The sequence below is a fragment of the Passer montanus genome, unplaced genomic scaffold (genome assembly GCF_014805655.1).
Source record: "Passer montanus isolate IOZ18808 unplaced genomic scaffold, ASM1480565v1 scaffold13, whole genome shotgun sequence".
NCBI classification, from domain to species: domain Eukaryota; kingdom Metazoa; phylum Chordata; class Aves; order Passeriformes; family Passeridae; genus Passer; species Passer montanus.
In genome coordinates this window covers 7,359,772-7,380,117 of record NW_024359832.1, presented here as the reverse complement: position 1 = coordinate 7,380,117, position 20,346 = coordinate 7,359,772, and the positions used below count along the sequence as shown (strand labels likewise).

Sequence of the window (20,346 nt, the reverse complement as noted above, 5' to 3'; positions counted from 1 at the left end):
TCCTAACAACTTGCCTTAGGCAGAACAGCCCAGAGCTCTTCCCAAGGAAGAAACAAAAATCAGTGATATGGCCAAGTCTTCCCCATTAACTGAAGAAATCTTTGGGGATATCCTTTCCCCATTGGACAGATTCTCGGATAACATTTGCAAAACCTTTTAATGCAAAAATTGCATCTCAACCCCAGTAACAAAGTAAAGGCAAGGTCTACATGAACACACTCTGTAGATGCCAGCTGGTGAAATCAACCTCACACAAAGGCAGTCTCTGCTGAGGCACAAAACCTATTAGTCAAACCGCTCTTTTGAACTGGCATCCCAAAATAGTACCTCAGAAAAAGACCTGTTTTGAAGAAAAATTCTAAAATAGCAGAAAATATCCAGCTCAAGTAAAGAAAAAGAAAATGAAGAATCTAGCTCGTATTTCTTCTTGGGTTTTCACTTGCTTCCCTCACCCATCCTAGTAAGTGTGAAAAAAAACCCACACACAAACAGAAACCAGGCATTATGTTAACAACAAAAACAATGGTTACATGTCAACTTCACACCAACTTATCATGATTGTAGAAGTTTAACAAAGCAATGATGAACTTGAGATTTACTAAGATTTATTAAAATATTAATCTTAATCTTCAAACTGTTATAGGCCCATACATAAAATACCAGTCTCCCATTTAATTTCATTTTGCAGATGAGAAAGTAAGCTCTCACCAGGTTATTCAACAGCTTTCATATGGGCAGATTATTTTTCTTTTTTAACATTCTTACTGCCTTTTTTAAAAAAAATCCATCACCTAGTTCTGAGAAATAGCATTTATTCAATTACAATTCTCTAAAAATTACACTTTACCAGTCTTCAACATGGCACAGGAACAATAAAAGATCAGCAGCCATTAAGATATTGCAACAAACCCCATTTATTCTGCAGGTATTAGATCAGTCTGAAACGTGTAGTGCAACAATAACGTGTCAGATGTTTTGTTCAAAACTTTGATACCTATTTAAAATAATTAATTGCAAATTTAATTTCTACTTCCCCAAATAAACTTTCTTGTGTTAACACTGTCATCATTCAGTGCGCCTCTGTGAATGTGCACATAAATGTGTTTGTGTATGAATACATACAACAACAAATTTAAAAACATTTTATTAAACATCTTCTTGATTTTTATGGCCTGTTAGCAGAAGTTATACAGATATTTTACCTGTGACTTGGTTTTGAAATAGAACAAATGTTTATGTAGTCCTTAGAACCAATAAAAATACATGAACCATTTTCTTCACGGATATATTCACTCCAATGCACAAACCCTTCCACTGCTCCATTTATTCCATTAGTGTAGTGGCTTAAATGATGCATGAATCATCATTTCAGCAGTGAAGTGAATGTCATTCTTAAGGTCCCAATAAAAAGATAAACAATATAAAAACCATAACTCAATACTGAGAAATATCTGCAAATAAAAGTACAAATGTAAATAGTACATTCAAGTCCAGCCTGACAGAAAATAAAGCAATTTCTCCTGCTGGCATTAGTGCCCAGCTCAAATCAGCATTTAAGAATGTGTTTGTTAACATTAAGCACCAGCTTTAATCAGTAAAATTTGAGTTCAGGCTGATATGCTTCCTTGAGACAGAGCCTCAATGATTAGAAGAGGCTCAATTACAAAGTGAAGGCAGCAAAACAGTTAATAGTGCACTGGGAAAATTAAAATCTACAAACTTGTTTCAGATAACAACTGGTCAAATAAGGTAGGTGCAAAGTCTGAAAGACTAGACTTGCTTTGTCAGTATATTCCAGAGTAATAAATACTACTATAAAATATTTGAGTTTGATCTCATTTTCTCTGTGCTTTCTAGCAGAGTTGCCAGATACATTATTTGAGTCACTTGTATAATTTCTTCAATCAAACAAATTATTTTTCCAATTAAGCTGCTCAATGTACTCAAGAATAGAAGCAAATGGTGTGAGAAATGTTAGGGCACCTGTGACTACCAAAAATAGAAGAGGGAGTAAGTGAGCATACTGCTTCTGTGCTTCCTCTCTCCTACTCTAAGAGATCTGGCCAATTCCAATCAAACACTAAAGGCATCAGTAAATTCTTAAAAGGCTGGTGAATATCTGTGGCAGCCTGACTAGTCAGACCACAAAAGGGACAGCAGCAAAAACGAGCAGCTGCTCTCATTAATGCCTCCCTTGAAGCAAAGTGCCTTGTGAGCTCATGAGAGCTCAGGTCTGTCGGTCCTGCTGCTTAACCAGACAGCATCTACAACACCTGAAAACAGCCTCAGCACAGCAGTGCCTTCTGCCCATCCAGGTGCTATGGAACACGTCAAATCAGCAGTCCCAAGGGCTAAGTGAAGATAAAATCTACAAAACAACTGCAAATAATTTCATTCCTTGAATAGGTTTTGTTTTGAAAAGCATTGCTGAATATTAAGTTTAAGGAACTCCGGGCCTAAAAAATCAAAGTAGCTGTACTGCACTACTCACTATCTTCTGGAACTGCCACCTACATACTGAGAAAGCAGCAAGCAAGGCTGTTCTCTCAACCCCGGCACCAGCCCGTACGCACAGAAGAGCAGTGGTAAAGTTGTAGGACAAGCATTTGCTAGTCCCTGCAAACAGAACACTATTACCTTTTTCCTCATGGTGAAAAAGAGGGGTAAATCTCTTCTCCCGTTTAGGATTTGGCACTTCTTAACACTTGGTATGTTGGTACCGCTCTGATTTGTTTGTGTGGGCACCATTTTTTCTTAAAGGAATTAATTTCTAATTTAAATACTAAATATTTATGGAAGGTCAGCAACTTTGTAAGCACCAAGCAAGCTCTATCCAAAGAGCAATAGAAAAGCCTGCCTTTGTCACCCTGAGCTGAGCAAGGCCTGTTTAGAAGAGTACTTCAGCCCACTGAGATAGTGCTATTCTTCCAATTCACACACCCATCAGACATTGCTTTGAAGACTTTTTTTTGCCCCCCTCAATAGTCTCATTACTTAGGTGTAAAAATCAGATGTACACCCTAGAGACACAGTTTCAAGATACATTATTACATTAATTAATTACATTGTCCCATCTACTACATTTCTCTCCCTTTTGACTCCTTCACATGATGCCTTGTCAGAGAACAATTCTATGGAAGAAAATACTAACTTCTCCTTAAAAACAAAACAACAAACTAAAAAAATCAAACCAACAAAAACAACAAAAAACAATTTCAAATCAGATGTTACCAATTTTTATAGTGTTAGACAATTTAAAATATTGCAGGCCAATAGCATGAATTTCAGAGTATATATTGTCTTTTAAAAATATTTCTCTAGTATTTACAAGGTGGTACAGAGTATAAACAGCAAAAGTTTTGACAGTCCTTACAATCAAAATCTGAAACAAACTACAACAAAATAGTCAAAACCCTGATGACCTTGCACTGCACAGACAAACTTCCAAACTTCAGAAGTTTTACATAATCAGTTCTCCCAATTCAGTCGTAAATTATAACATGGAGTATACACATATACAAAATCAATAGCTGCATATAAACAAATTGTATTTCCTTATTTCCTCTGCACTGTACAAACTAGACATATCAAAACAGACTACTTTTGAACAGAAAATACACTCAGATATATATATAACGTATACAAATATACATAATAACACAAGAATATACATGTAAGGATTACACTTCAGGCTCAGGAAATCAGCTGGAGGTTTCATGAAGTGCTCTGTTCTTCTGCAGCACTGTATTTAGTTCCTGAATCACATCTGATGGCAATTTACTATCTAGTTCCAAAGTAGTTTTGTTTGTTTTGTTTTTATTTTTCTTCAGTGTCTTATGGGGTGTTTGGTGTAATTCAGTCATCCCTGAGCCTGCATCATCCTCAGAAATCAAGTTTCGATGTGTTTTTGCATGATTTCGCCCTTTCTCCTCCTTCCTTTCCAAACATTGTGCCACAATGGATGCCTTTTCTTTCAAGTTTTTTCTTCCTTCCAGAAGTTCATTATCATGATGTTCACCATATCTTGATTTTCCAGCTTGTAGTTCTATATTCTTGCCAAACAAGCAAAGAGAAATAAGTTCATTCACACCATATTAAAAAAATGCTTAGATTGCAATTTTTGCTTATTAGTTTCACATAAGTTTTAAAGGAAAAAAAAAAATTACTCAAGAGCTGAGACAGCAAAGTCAGTTTTAAATTACCACAATTGTCATATTATTACTTAATAATCCTTTTTAGTGAGCAAATTCTCAATTAGCGATACTTCTGAAATTTACATAAATCATGCACCATGCCAATGAAGACATGAAGGTTTATTTTTATATAACCACAATTTGATTTTTCATTCTAACACTGTAGACTAAATTTTAGCATTTTACAGCAGTTTCATAACACTAAAAGACCTAAAATTGTTTGGTGGAATTAACACAACTGTGTATATTACAGTTTTTATAATATAATCACTGAGCAACATGAATATACGAGAGATAATTTTAACAATCACATAAACATTTTCAGCAGCTTTTAAATACTAACTGATATGTTATAAAGATTGGCTTCTTTTTCAATCTGTATATTAGTGGGCTGTTTTCAAGTTCTTAAGCTGCAGAAAATGAAAGGTAAACCAGATATTGCATCTAAATTTGCATTTAGATACTTGCTTCCTGTGTGCCATCTTTCTTGACAACCAGAAGGTGGAGAAAGCTGAGGGACACTTTGGGTCTTTTTGTATTTGCTGTGTGGAACTTGTTCAGTTTGACTGCATTTTTTACAGAGTTATTCATCCACAGCATATGAGCAACTTGTTCCTTGGAATCTTAATACCTCCTATATGTTAAAACAAACATTAAAAACTACTCAAACAGTAGGGAGGAGCTAATTTAGATTCAAAAAATTATAGAATAGTTTGGGCCTTTCTTGTATGACCTATTGTAAGTCAGTATGCTATTTGATCATGCTTGAAAGAAAAGATTTTTTCTCATTCCTCAGCCTTCTTGCATTTTGAAATAAAATCAAATACTTACTGCAGATACACATTAATATATTTCTATTTCAATTAAATAATTCTATATGAGAAACATGCATATTCCAAATGCACTATCCACATGTGCAACAAGTGGTATAGAAATAACCAAAATGTTTTGGTTCTATTTGTTATTAGGATTCTTAGTTATTGAGCCTTTCAAACTTTTGGTATTACACATTTATCTTGCTAACACTCAATAAAACTGCTTTCAACAATAAGAAAAAATCAGACATTCAATATAGACATTTTAGCAAAAAATATTAAACTCAGTTTCTGGGTATCTTTAAACTTATGGTGGTTTGGGTTTTTCTCCCCCCCCCCCCCCCCCCCCAAGTCATCTTTCTCTCACAAAGATATCACTTTTTTCACTGTTTGGAATACTTTCAGTCTCTTTTCCTACCTGTATAAATTGATGACATTTCTACTACAAGTTTACACATTGATCTGTAAATAGACCTCCATTTTCCATAACCAGCATATTTCAGAAAATGTTTGTTCCTGTTATTACTTTCTAATGCTTTAAAACTGAGATATTCTTGCATGTTGGAAGAGTACTCAAATTCATGGAAAGACTGAAGGCATGGTCTCCCAATGGTACATTTTTTTTAACTGACTCCACTGGGGTATATTCTTAATATACTGGGGTTTTTCTGGGGTATTAATAAACTGGGATATTTCTTCTTAACAAATCGTATCATATATATACTTTCTACCACTGTTTTACCATTCATTCCAGTTTTAGCTTTCCATGTAAAAAAAACCATTAGTTTCTATTTTTCATTATGTATTGCGTTAACCTTCCTAAAGGATGCAAATACCTTTTTTATTAAAATTATCTAGATTTAGTAATGGCATAAATAATGAAGATGGTAGATTTCTGATTTTAAGTTTAAATGCAGACCTCCTCAAAGTTGCAGTTTACAAAACATTAAAGTCATCCCTAATAAAGCTAATTATGCCCAAAAAAAATACATACAGTACTGTAAGGCATTAAGGATTTTTAAGAATGCAGCTCAAAATTCAATAAAACTTTTATCCTAGAATGTTTGAATTTGTAGCAATCTCAAAGAATGCACTTAGAGGTTTCAAGTGTACTTGCATAAAGAATAGGTAAGAGACACACCTAAGGGTTACGAAGTTTTTTTGATTGACAAGACCTGATTACTTTCAAAGAAGTTTGAAAATACAAGCATCAGAAAGCACTTGCTAAATATTTCAAAAATACTTTTTGAGAGAAGGTTAAAAAGAACAAATTAAACAAAATACAAAAATTCGTAAACAAATTACAAAATACTTATTGCAACATGGTTTTGTACTCTTGTAGTTAGGCATAGTAGAAATTCTTTCTGGAATAAAGTGTAACACAAGACAGACTTGTATTACATAAACCACTATGCCTGCCTTTTGGTTTTGGTTTACTATGGAAAAAGCCAACTTTATTTTGTACCTGAACCTCCATCTCTGTTAGTGGTGATAACACATCTCATATTAACCTCTGCTTTCAAAGTATTTTAAAAATGTGCACGAAATGATACTGCTGCAGTCAAAGGACCAAGCTGTTGTTTCAACAGTTACTCACTGCTGCAGTCAGGCTAGTTACCACCACTATTTCCAAGTAGAACAGTCCTCCACTGCTTCATCTCAGCTGGAATTAAGGCAAGTAAGTTCTCCCCACAGGCATCAGTATCTCTACGGGGATACCAGACAGTAATCTCAAGCTAATATGATATGGTTCAGATCTATCACTAGTGCACATCATGTAGTAACAAAGCTCCGTCTATTCAAAGAGTTGTAACTAAACTCTCTCATTCTTCTTTGAGACTAATCATAGTACAACTTAAATGTATCAACCTTAGTTCCATCTGAGCTTTTCCATTACATTCACAGAGTACACAACTAAAACCACGCAGTTATTTTAGACAGAAATAAAAATATTGTAAGATATGAATGCAGGACAGTGTACAAGGATCTTATTAAAAATAAAACCCATACTGTAATTATGTGCATAGTATTTCCAGCTACAAGTCTTATTTACTCCTAATGAACAATCTATACTCAAAAATAAAAAACAAGCACAAATAAAAGTCCATTGCAATTTACTGAACAGCCAGAGAGGTTATGCAACTTGAGACTACAATAGCTTTTTTACATTAAATTGTCCTAAATGTTCTTTTAATGACAAAATATTGGAAGAGACATTGATAATGAGAACATCTGTATTTTATTATTTATCTAGCTCGAGGGTGTTCATTATTACTGGACTACTTATTACAGGGTTGTGGTAAAAGTTCTACATCAAGTTTAAACCCCACTTACCTCTGTATTCTCTCTAATTTTACAAGTGTTCTTCTCCTGATGAATGGGAATTAGTGGTAAGCCTCTGATCTTCGGACTTTTAGTTATGGATTGTTTTCTTACTGTCCCAGCAGGTGGCCATATATCTGCATGCTGAAGAAAGAAATTCTTCCTTATTTTCCATGTACAATTTCATAAATACATAAGATTCTTTGGTATGCAAAAATCCCTTGGAAAAAGCTATATACTGTACAATACCATGCCCTTCTATTGTGGGAGAAAGGGAAAAATACTATGATGCTTAAAATTTTGTTAATAATTCACAAGTGCTGCACAATGTTGAGTGAAAAGAACCAAAATGTCTCTACATAATTATCACATATCAAACATCTTCCTTCCTTAATATTATTCTCATTATCCTGAAAAAAATAGAAAATATCACCAAACATGTCATACATATTGACTTCTTTCACAATTTCAAAATTCCACAGAAGCAAGCTTTCACGAGTCCCAACAAAAGTTTCTGAAGAAAGATAAAATTACCTCAATGTACAAGCATTTCAAAATGTGTTTCTTGTTGAAGTTCAAGACCCAAGTGCAGGGTACAACACTCGGGCAACAACAACCCTATGCAGTGCTACAGGCTGGGGCAGAGTGGCTGGAATGTGGCCCAGTGGAAAAGGACCTGGGATTGCTGGTCCACAGCTGCTGAACATGAGCCAGCGTGTGCCCAGGTGGCCAAGAATGCCAGTGGCATCCTGGCCTGTGTCAGAAATAGTGTGGCCAGCAGGACCAGGGCAGTGATTGCTCCCTTGTACCTGGCACTGGTGAGGCCACACCTCAAACCCTGTGTCCAGTTCTGGGCCCCTGACTGCAAGAGACATTGAGGGGCTGGAACTGTCCAGAGAAGGGCAATGGAACTGAGGAAGGGTCTGGAGCACAAGGCTTGTGCTGAGGGAGCTGGGGGTGTTCAGCCTGGAGAAAAGGAGGCTCAGGGGGAACTGACCGGCCTCTACAATTGCCTGAAAGGAGGCTCCAGCCAGGCGGGGATGGGCTGCTTCTCCCAGGCAGCCAGCGACAGGCTGAGAGGAAATAGTCTTACACTGCACCAGGGGGGTTTACATTGGATATTAGGAAGAGTTTCTTCCTGAAATGGGTGATTAGACACTGGAATGTCATCACTCCAGTGAGCATGCCTGGAGGTGTTTAAGAAAAGACTACGTGTGTCACTCAGTGCCATGATCTGGTTGACAAGGTGGTGTTAGGTCATAGCTTTGACTCAATGATCTCAAATGTCCTTTCCAAACTAAATGATTCTGCGATTCTGTGAAAATTTGTATTAATAATTTAGAGAAAATAATTCCTTAACAACATGTGCTATCTAAAACGCAATCTACAAGTATGCAGATCTGGTCAGGTTTCATCAGTAGTCTTTGCTTTAGCTCAACTGAAATAGGTCAGTTTTGGGGAAAAATGTGAAGCTTTACTCTGAGTGAAAAACAAGACTGGGAAGAGAAAGGAAGTAAAAAACCATAAATTATTTATTGAACATTTAAAATTTGAGCACATGAGCTCACAGTCCTCAAGTAATGCTAATAAAAACCAGAAAGACAGATTTGAGGACAAGGTATTTCAAGACTATTTTACTGAAAAATCAACAAGATGAGATTCTGTGAAGCAAAGAGAATGTCCAAGGCCTACAGCTAACTCAGCAAAACTTCGAAGGAAACTGGCAAGCCAGGACTGCAAATCCATGAAGCAAGTCTCTTGAAGACTATGTAAAAAAACAGTTGTGGAGCTATGATCATACTTGCACATGGTCTGCAAGTATCGAGCATTGCCATTAAAACACATCAGAATCAGTGATTATTGACTCATGATGGCTGACTAGAAATTGAAAGCCTTGGTTCTAAATTTAGAAAAAGTATTTTATAGACTCATACATTGATGGAGTAAAACATTCTCACACATGGTGTGACCAGAGTGATGCAAAAGTCTGTGATAAGAGTTCTCTCCAGTAAAGAGTGCTCTCCATTAAGAACATTTTCTTCCAATGAAGTGAGACATTATTATCTGAAAGAGCAGCTCTTGCCAACCAAAATGAGTTTATTGCAGATCAAGATACAACAAACAAACACAATCCAGAAAGTAATGGAGAAATTTTAATCAGCTTCTGAAGAAAACTGTCTGCCTTAATTCGCAGCAAGTCTAAGGAAACCATCCCTGTCAGCTAAGTAGCCTGATTTCCCTTTTGTGTCTGTAACATTTCTTAAAATAGAACTGAGAAAGTGTATCAGAAATACTAGCAACGTATTAGGCCACATAAAAAATGTATTTATTCATAGTTTTGACCCCTCTGTTCAACTGCACCTCATGGTAGTATAATGTGCCTCCAGCTGATCAAAGGCAAGGAAACTGGAAGAAAACCATTGTATCCATCTTCATACCAATTAATTACTTCCAACTGTATGCTATGCATGCTTTTAAGAGATTTTGTACAGAACTATTATAGAATTCAAGCATCATGCTTTTCAGGATGGTTTTGCATAGAACTGAAAGGAACATTGGTCCTACTTCACATACTGAGTATGTACCAGCTTGAAATGGAAGATTATTAACCTCTGGGTTAACTTGATTGTCTGTATCAAAGTACTCCTGTACCAAGACTATACTGGTACCTACACTTTGCCATTCATTTACTCTGCACTATTTATAGTACAGGAATAAACAATATCAGACACCAGGAAAAAAAAAAATAGTAATAGTACTACTATCTTACTGATATTAATTACTAATAAAGCTTGAGTCTGTTCAAGCTCTGAGGAACGCAGTATTATTAGTTTATGCCACTCTTAATTGTACAAGATCATTAAATGTCAATATCTTAACACTTCCAAACCAATTTTACAGTATTTTTCAATTTCCAATCTAAGTGATTCCAGTCACAAAGAAGATGTGCTGCCTACGGTCTCTCTAACATGTGTTCAAATACAGTGACAACATACACAGTAAAAAACCAAGCTGACTTCCCTGAAGATGGTCTCAACTTGAAAATTCTAACTAGAAATAATCTCAGTTGACATTTACAGTTTTCTGGCTTAGAAATGGGATAATGTGGTAATAATCATCTGCTGCTTTTTAAAGATCTTACAGCAAACTTTATCAATATGAGGCATTGCATTCTTAAGGAGATTTTTCTCTGTAACAAAATAGTAGATTGCAATTAGAACAATACACTAAATCTGCATCATCAGCACATAATTTCTCATCTAGTCTATAGACTGACAACTTTACTGATGTCCAGAACGCCAAAAAACCCTTTCAACATAGCACTGCTAATTCAATGCACTGTTCATTCAAAATTCACTTTATTCTTTTTGGAATAGTTTTAAAAATAACATCATCAATTCATAGCAATTTTTTTTTTAATGTATATGACATGATTTTTTTGTTTTCTGTTAGGAAAAATTATTCTGGACATTGAGCATTATCTCCTAGTTTTTTTATCTATATTGTCAAAAGAACATTGTACATCTGCCTGAGCAGAATCGTAAGACTGTCCTTCATTGTGATTTTATGTCAAAAGGACTTCAACAGTTACCAACCTTGCATGAGTTACTTCTAAGTTTCCTATATCAATAACCTCTGAGCCTATTTGCTGTGACACTGCTCATGTTATGCCCATGAGATGTATGCCAGCTGTTTCCATAGAAACAACAACTGTCATTTCAGTTAAGGGAGCTGAATAAGACAAGAATTTGGAAGTCTTACTTTCAAGGCATGTACTGTATTTCTAGCACTACTGTATGAAAGTCAGATTCTGTTTTAGAAAGTTGTAAAGTCTGTATTTCAACAGCCTTGTGCTCAGCCTACTTTATGCAACACAAAGCTCCCAGGTAATCATAAATCTAGCAATGTTTATTCACAGTGATATCCTTCAAAGCTCCTTGAACATCATGAGAAAAAGAAAAATCTGACACAGACACAAAATCCTGTTAAAACCTTAAACTGCATTCCAGTCTCCTGTCAGGATAAATTCTTCCCACCTTGCTTACTTCCACTTCTCCAATGCAAACATTAAACTCCATTTCCAAGGATGTGTTGTATGTCACTCAAACGTATATCCTCATTACAATCTCACAGCAAGCAGAAGAGTACTTAATTTAGGATAAAGCCTACCCAACACAATGAATTGTCAGTGTTAATGAAACAAGCCTGGACACCAGAGAAATGAAGTCATATTGGCACAGCTCTTCAACTGGGCTATTTCACACCACTATGCTTTTAAACATGCTTCTTTCATGTCTACTTTAGCAGCATCCAAACTAGTGAGCAAAGAAATAGTACTTGGGTATTGTGGCACACAGACACACTTTTTAGGTCAATGGCCAAAATTTAACCCATAAGAGCCTGCTGGAAAGGAAATAATGGTCCTTCTTTACCAAGCTTCTCTACAACACAGTGGGGTGGGACAGGGAGATGTCAGAATCTAATGTTTTTACACATTCTCAGAGCATTCATAGTCTTCATGGACTAAGACACATCTTTTGGCATTTTTATTACATGAAGTATTCCAGCAACTTTGGCACTGAACCCTATATATAACACATACATATTTAATTGAATTTTTATAACAGCAGAATAAGTTACATTTTCTGATCAGATTAGTACCTGTGCCATAAAAATGCTGATCACCCACTCCATTTGCACATCCGGTCCATCACAACACATATACCTAGAACACAATATATAATTAATATTAAAAACAATGGAGAGGCCTGTTACAGTTAAACATATTAAATAATAGGCTTCTAAACTACATCAAATAGTGTTTAAATTCATTCATGTTATCTATATTTATTATTAACATCCCAGAAAAAATAGGCATATATAAATACTTCAAATTATCACTTTACCTACTTTGAAAACAGTGCCTGTGCTTCATTTTAAGAATGTGCACAGGATTAAAATCTATCATTCTAACTTTATGACTATTGTTTGCTCTCTGGTCACAGAAGGAAGCCAGACACCTAAACCCAAAAGATGAACTCAACATATCAATTAAGAAAGTTTCTTGATGTAAAAAAACAAAAATAAAATTCAACATGAAAGCAAAATAATGCCCATTAGTTTTCAAACATTCTTATTTTGCAATTGAATATTCCAACAAATATTAGACAGTGAAGTTAAACCAAGCATGTGCTTCATGTTTACCTACCACTGGTGTTTTTCAGAAAATACTGCAAGTCCCCAGCTGAAAGAAGGAAGATTTTCAAAAATTAGTTCCATAAACAGGGACATATTATTAGTCTTTATAATTTGAAAAAAAATAAAATTCAACATGAAAGCAAAATAATGCCCATTAGTTTTCAAACATTCTTATTTTGCAATTGAATATTCCAACAAATATTAGACAGTGAAGTTAAACCAAGCATGTGCTTCATGTTTACCTACCACTGGTGTTTTTCAGAAAATACTGCAAGTCCCCAGCTGAAAGAAGGAAGATTTTCAAAAATTAGTTCCATAAACAGGGACATATTCCTCAAACTGCAGAGATTAATTACCTTTATATAGTCTTTATAATTTGAAAAAAAATAAAAATGTTGCAACGTCTAAATGTGTACTGCAATTCCAGAATAAAGTTGTGGGTTTGAGGATGAATTTTGCTAATTTTCTTACAACTGATTCACAGTTACTGAACTTTCTGTTCTAGACAAAGGGTTTATAGCAAAGCACTGCAGATTACAGCTGACTAGTTGCTACATTTTTGCTGTGGCTGTGCTTTCAAAAAGAAGCTGGAAATAAAACTGTCTGGTAAAGAGTCCACTACTATGTGGAAGTCACAGAGAGACAAGAGCTATGCTTGTACTATAAACAAAAGGAATCACATGAGTTTATAGGGATTTAATAATTACTAGTGAAATGAAAAGGGAGTGGGTGCACAATGAAGCCTCTGAGGTGAAACAGACACTTATGGAGATCCAGAATAGACTTGGTCAAAACTCTTCTTTTGAAAGTAGACTTAAAATAAACCTGAAGGCAAAAATAACCTGCAAAGACACATTTACATAATATTTTTACTTCTATTTTGGACTAATCTCCTACTCATTCTGCACTTGAATTAAAAAAAAAAAAAAAAACCACGCAAAAAAACCACCAACATTTTCTTTAACATGGTTAAGCTTTGAAATTCACAGACCTTTTTGGAGTATTTTGATTTGCCAACTGCAAAGGAAAAGTTCAGGCAGATCTGTTTAAAGGCTACAGCCAACCTGGACTCCCTCTGGGATAAGATCCTATGTGCATTGTCTCAGTATCTCAAAGCTTTGACCGAACAAGAACTGGAAACATCTGAGAAAAACAGGTGTCATTTTTCACTGCTCTTTTCCTGAGAAATAGTCACTGATGTTTGTAAAGTGCACTGTAGTCTTCAGCTGGCAAAAACATCAAAATAACAAAGATCCTGAAAAAGGAAAATCCTCTGCTGAACAACAGGAACTGCCAGTAAGGGCCATGACTAGCTGGTTTTCTCTTCTCTCTTTTTACTTGGTGGAAGGAAAGTGTGTCCACCAATGACATATACCAAAAAACTAAGTGAGCCAGGAGCAACCATATCCACAAGAGATAACAAATGCACTTTAGATTACGAAGAGCCAATCAATAAAGTAATTTACTAGCACAGATTAGTTAACATGGAACATGAAAACAAATATAGGAACAGAACAAGTAATATTACAGGGGATAATTTAATTCAGCATACTGCTATAGGCTTCTTTATTTTTTCTTGGTCCACAATGTTCTATGCTAGCCTTTATTGATGATACTACAATACTTTTGACACAGTGTTCATTTTCTTTCTATTCTTACTTTGTTGGTGGCTTCATTTTCTTTTTCACTCCAAGATAAAGCTTCAGAGAACTGACAGGTAACACTTTTTCAGGTTTGCTAGCCTGCAAATAAAGTAGGATTCTAATTATTGTATCAGGAATATGCCAAAGAGAAAATGCCACATGACTGATTTCACAGTTCAGTTTCTTTCATGGAGTGCACCCCTCTTTTCTAGAAAATCATTAAAATATTTTCTCTCTTTCTTTGCCATTGACAAAGTGTATCAGTCACTATTATCGGAAACAGACTGAATAAGAACCTAAGGTTCACATGAAATCACAAAACTGTAACACAATCAGAGTAATGAAGATGTGGTGCTATATATAACACAAACTCTTCAAGAGACAGGAAGTTGGGAAATAAGATTGCCCTCTGTTAAATAGCCTCTTCTATGGTATGGTGAGAATTTTCTTCAGATTAGAGAATGGTCTGGGTTGGAAGAGACTTTAAAGACTACCTAGTTCCAACCCCCCTCCTATGAACAGGAAAATCTTTTACTAGACCAGATTGCTCAGAACTCTCTGTAGCCTGACCTTGAACACTTCCAGTGATAGGGAACCCCAAGATTTTCTGGGTAACCTGTTCCAGGGTCTCACCACCCTCACAGTAAAGAATTTTTCCTAATATGCAATCTAAACCTACTCTCAGTTTGAAAGCATTTCCTGTTGTTCTGCTGCATTACACTCTTCTAAAACATCAATTTCCGTCTTTCTTCTAAGCTCCTTTCAGGTACTAAAAGGCCACAAGTAGGTCTCTTTTCCAGGCTGTCCAAACCCAGTTCTCTCAGTCTTCCTTCACAGACAAGGTGCCCCATCCCTCTAATCGATCTGGTAGCCTCCCCTGGACTCGCTCTAACAGGTCCCTGTCCTTCCTGTCCTGGGACCCCAGAGCTGCTGCAGCACTGCAGGGGGGTCCCCCTTGGACTCGTTCTAACAGGTTCCTGTCCTGGGACCCCAGAGCTGCTGCAGCACTGCAGGGGGGTCTCACCAGAGCAGAGCGGCAGAATCCCCTCCATGGCCCTACTGCCCACGGTGCTCTGGATGCAGCCCAGGACATGTTTTGCTTTTTGGGCTGTGAGTGCCCATGGCTGGTGGCTGGGTGTCCTCTCACCCAGCAGCATCACCAAGTCCTCCTTGGCAGAGCTGCTCTGGATCTGTTCATCCCCCAGACTGGGCTGATATAATGAGTTTTCAGAAACAAGGTGCAACACCTTGCACTTGGTCATGTTAAAGCTGCTGAGATTCCCATGTGCTTACTTTTCATGCTTGTCCAGGCCTTTCTGGATGGTATCCTATCCCCTAGGCGTATCAGCCATACCCCCAGCTTGGTGTCATCTGCAAATTTGCTGAAGATCCAATAAATCCCTGTTTCTGTGTCACTAATGAATATATTAGGTAGCACTAATCCCAGTAAGGACCTCTGAAGGACACCACATACCACTGATGTCCATCAGGACTCTGCGCCATTGATCACTACTCTCTGGATGTGACTATCCAACCACTTTCTTATCTAACAATCCACTCAATCAATTCCATCCCTCTCCAATTTAAAGAGAAGAATATTGTGAGGGACTATGTCAAAGGCTTTAGAGAATTTCAGATAAATGGCACTTGCAACTCTTCCCTTGTCCACTGACATAGTCAATTCATCATAGAAGGGCACTAAGTTGGTCAGGCGGGACTTGCCCTTGATGAGGCTGTGCTGACTGACTCAAACCACAATCCCTGGTTTAGATAGTGCTTCATCCATTAGACCACTGAGGCCACTGAATCAGGACCAAAAAAAAGCAAATTATGTCTTCAAACAACACACAGAAGTCTCCGGATAACATATCCTAACTTTTATGGGACAGGGGATGGGGAGGGCAAGGCTTTGTTCCTCCTTATATCTTCAGGAAGGGCAGCCCAATGAGACAGAAGGAATCAGCCTGGTTTCTGGAGAACACCAGTATTGGGACTTTCAGAGGAACCTACACAGGACAAAGAAATGCAATAACAGGAATCTCATTTAATTCAACAATGTTATATACAAACTCTTGCATGGGTGAAGGAAAAAACTCTTTGAATGACAGAGGGTGCGAGGCAGTTCTGATGACAGGGACTGGAGCATGCTGGTAGGTGACAAGCTGGGCATAACCAGCAGAGTGTCCTAAGAGCAAAGGTGGTCTCGCTTTCCTGAGCTAGCAGAAGCACAGGTAGTAGGTGGAGGAGAGTGATTTTCTTCCTTTCCTTATTACTTGTGTGACCACATCTTTTGGGTCATTGAGACAAAAAAGAGACTCAGTTATCTGGAGAGTGTTCAGCAGGGGCCCACCAAACCATCTGGGGACTGAAGCCCTTGCCCTGGAGGAGAGGCTGACCTACCAGCGACCCCCCAGCACCTACAGTGAAATTTCAAAGCAGACTAATTGAGGATTTTTATATTGTGAGAAGACTACATCTAAGGACAGACAAACTTTCCTCTATGAGGACAGGTATTGCAACAGGCTGCCCAGAAAGGTTGTGCTGTCCTCAGGGTTTTCAAAGACTTTAACAGATGAAAGCTGTGCACAACGTGTCCTGACCTCAGCTGCTATCCCTGCTCTGCACAGGAAGCTGGACAAGGATCTCCCGAGTTCCTTGCTTGCTCCTTCTCGAACAAACTACCTTTAGTCAATCTACAGAAGCCATAGACCCACAGGTATGAGAACTGAAGGTTACTGGAAGATGAAGTGCTGAAAGGAAACAATAGATGCACACTATTACAGAGAAAAACTAGTATTTAACAGAGACTCAGTACATTCCTTTAGTACATTTAGGTCAAGTGTTTTAGCTTTCAATGTAGAAAAAACTGCACCAAACAACAAATCTTATAATCCCAGTACACAAAGCTGCTCCCTAGTGTTTACTGTCTCTGGATTCTCAATTTCCCATTCTGCAGCTTTCAATTTCTAGCACTCCAGTGTGGAAAAAAAGAAACACTTAAGAGAACTTAAGAAAACAACAAAACACACAACAGTTTTATGGTTGGTATTCTTGTGTAACTTCCTGTTCAAAAGAAGGGTACTGTCGGGATGAAAAAATACCCCTGAAGAACATACTATTAAGTTAAACAACTGCATACTTCTCAAAATAATGCACCTTAAGGGAGCCATTTCTTTGTCTGTGAGCTTATCTCTTAGCAACAGAACATTAAAGGGGTAAATTATTTCAGTCAATTAGCACAATATAGTAATTTAGCATACAGTATTCATGGAAACTTTTAATGTTTTTGATAATTGCTCTTGAACAAGAAAATACTGAACAGAATGTATCTCCACCTGCATATACAAATTTAATTTGCTATTAATGAGAATTTATAAATTAATTAGTACATGTGGCCTTATTAACTACAATTTTCCATCTGCAATGTCAGGCTTTCGTACTAGTCATTCCGAAATATGACTAAAATTAAACCAAGATTATTCATGGTAGATTAGTATCTCTCAAAAAACGTAAAACAAACTCATATACTATTTGATCAGAATGGTATTGCCATTTGCATTTTAAAAAAATAAAGTAATTTAAAAGTAAGTGTTCAAAGCATCTCCTGTGTTGGGGAATTCAGTTTTTTATAAATTAGAACAGCTTAAAAGAGGAGATTATAAAGTGGTAAAACAATCCTATCATAAATTCTCTCCAAGATACTAATTAAGGTTTTATGGGCATATTAATTTATTCGCACATATGTGCCAATTTGAGTTTTAGCACTAGATTGTAAGACACTATTTGTGACATTCTGGGGTCATTCTAATTGAGACTGTATCCACAGCTCCACAAGAAGACACAGTGCATTAGCTTACGTGAACAAGGGATATGTCTTAAAAAAGTACTTTAGGAAGGTCAGCAATATACATCTATATTTTTTGGATGGGAGAAAAACAGCAGTCAGCAAATATAAAAGCACTTGATATCCTGATTTTTTTTTTGACCAGAAATAATTGGAACTAAAACATAGTTCTTTATTAATATTATTTTGCTTTATACTTGAATATAACCTGCATACACTCAAACCCACTGTTTTAAGAAAACTCCCATGAAATATTTAAAACTGAACCTTCCTGCTATTAAACATGACTAAATTAACTTCTATGGAATTCTGAGGTGTACGTAACCTAATTATCCATACTAGTTTTTAGAGGACAGAAAATACATCTGAAAAATGTTGTTGGGAAGCAGGGAAATATTTTCCTAGTGTCTTGAGAGTTATTGTTTCCTATAATCTCTTCTATCATGAGAGAAGTATGTATAAGAACCCTGTTGTTTGAATTTTTAAGGGCTTTGTGTGACATATCAAGAAAAAAAAAATGGCACGCACTCCTTTAAGTTCCCTATTACTTCTGCTGCAGCTTTCTACAGCAGGATTTCAAATAATTTAATATCAGCACAAAGTACCCAAACATTGTTCTATTTTTAATTTTTAAAGCTTAGAGTAATGCCTAACTACAACAGCTAAATGACAAACCTACACAAACTCCTCCTATTAACACACCTGTGAAACAGCAAGACAAAAATCATAGTCAACCCCAGATTCTAGAAGTTGCCATTTCATATGAGAAATGTTTATCTATTTGTTGAACTTTTCTTTTTCAAAAAAAAAGAAAGCTTAATACAAAGTTTGTTGAAGAGTTTGTCGGCTGTACCTTCATATCCTTATATAGAAGCAAGTTTCCTTCCTGTAACACAAAATAACGGTCTTGAAATTTGTTTCCTGACAGTAGTTTTGATGGCTCTTCCTTGTACTTCAGATTGCCTGCTTTCAAGCTACCTTTCTCATTTTTCTCTACCAAGATAAAGAAAAGCATTTTGTTAGAAGATTTTACAACAGTGGAAGCTCCTCGTTTTTAAGTAATACTGCATATCAAAACACTAAAATTACATTAGTAAAATTGATTTGGTATTATGCTATATATATAAATAATTATATTAGTTATATTCTATAAATACACACACATATATACACTATATATTACATTTCAATACATACTGCATATTAATATATTCTATATTCATAAGGAAGGCATTCTTAAATACACGTGCCATTATTTTTTTAATTACTCATGGGAAAAAAGTCTTCTCCATTTCACTTGTATGATAACATGCAAAGAATCTATCAACAAATTTTAATTCAAAGAATGTTTTCAGCATATAACGTGTAGTTAAAACCAAGTGTATGACATGGATCTCTGAGTATAACTTCTAATCTCTGTGCTTGAGAGGCAAAACTTTTCAATCAAGATCAGATTTTGTCATGAGTCTGTCTGGATTTTTTGTTTGTGTTAAAATAAACAGAAACTCACATATATTCGGTAATATTAATAAAAAACTCAAACAAAATACCACCTCCCATACAAACCCAAACAGTAACTTTGCAGTCAGCTTTATAAAGCACTTCACTTTGTACTGAGAAAGTTTTTATTTAAAAAGAAAACTACCAGAACTATCAAAGGTTTTCAGTGTTAAAGACCAGATTTTTCAGTGCATTCTCAGCAATTTAAAATCCTAAATAAAATAATACAAAAAAGTATTACTAGTACATATGAACTACTGCACCACCACTTCTAGGTATTTTCAGGTTTCCCATTCTGCTCAATATCCATGTATTTTTCCACTCCATAGTCAGCTTTTCCCAGTAAGTACCCTTCCTCTGCAAAAACGTCCGGACAATAATTACAGTCATTGCCATGCTGCTAGGAGTCATGCTCACACAGTGAAATTCAAACTAAAAAGGCACTTTAATAGTTAAAGTGAGGAAAAACACAGGAAAAGACAGTAATTCCTACTGTCTTAATGACAGAACACAGAATTCAGCAGCATTCTGAGACATTCTTTTCTCCCTGAGGTAAACAGTGCTGGAAGCAGACTGCAGGCATGAGAAGAGAGCAGGTAGGCAGATGTAGCCTTCTCCATTCCACTCAATTCATGTCACCTTGAAGAGGGAGCCAGATTAACATGGCTAATAATTACTCCCAAACACTACAAGCCTACTACTTATGCCATAAATTGGCTTTCACCACCTATTATTTTTAGCTAATTATACGTACCTCCTGTAAGTCATTAATTCTTTTAGGAAATACTGAACCAACTTATTTAGGAGTCACAGAATGATACCACCAGCTT

General features: G+C 36.3%; 1 protein-coding gene across 1 annotated transcript in view; it reads right to left on the bottom strand.

Moving 5' to 3' along the window:
- Nucleotides 1-789: 789 nt before the first annotated feature.
- The window catches only part of ARAP2 (ArfGAP with RhoGAP domain, ankyrin repeat and PH domain 2), a 118,850-nt gene continuing 99,293 nt past the window's right edge, over nt 790-20,346 (bottom strand). Inside the window, exons 28-33 of the mRNA XM_039699087.1 lie at nt 18,870-19,009; nt 14,189-14,271; nt 12,776-12,811; nt 11,993-12,056; nt 7,343-7,474; nt 790-4,052 (exon numbers count right to left, since the gene is read on the bottom strand). Coding sequence (XP_039555021.1) covers nt 3,702-4,052; nt 7,343-7,474; nt 11,993-12,056; nt 12,776-12,811; nt 14,189-14,271; nt 18,870-19,009 — 806 coding nt within the window. The 3' untranslated portion in view covers nt 790-3,701. The remainder of the gene's footprint in view (nt 4,053-7,342; nt 7,475-11,992; nt 12,057-12,775; nt 12,812-14,188; nt 14,272-18,869; nt 19,010-20,346) is intronic.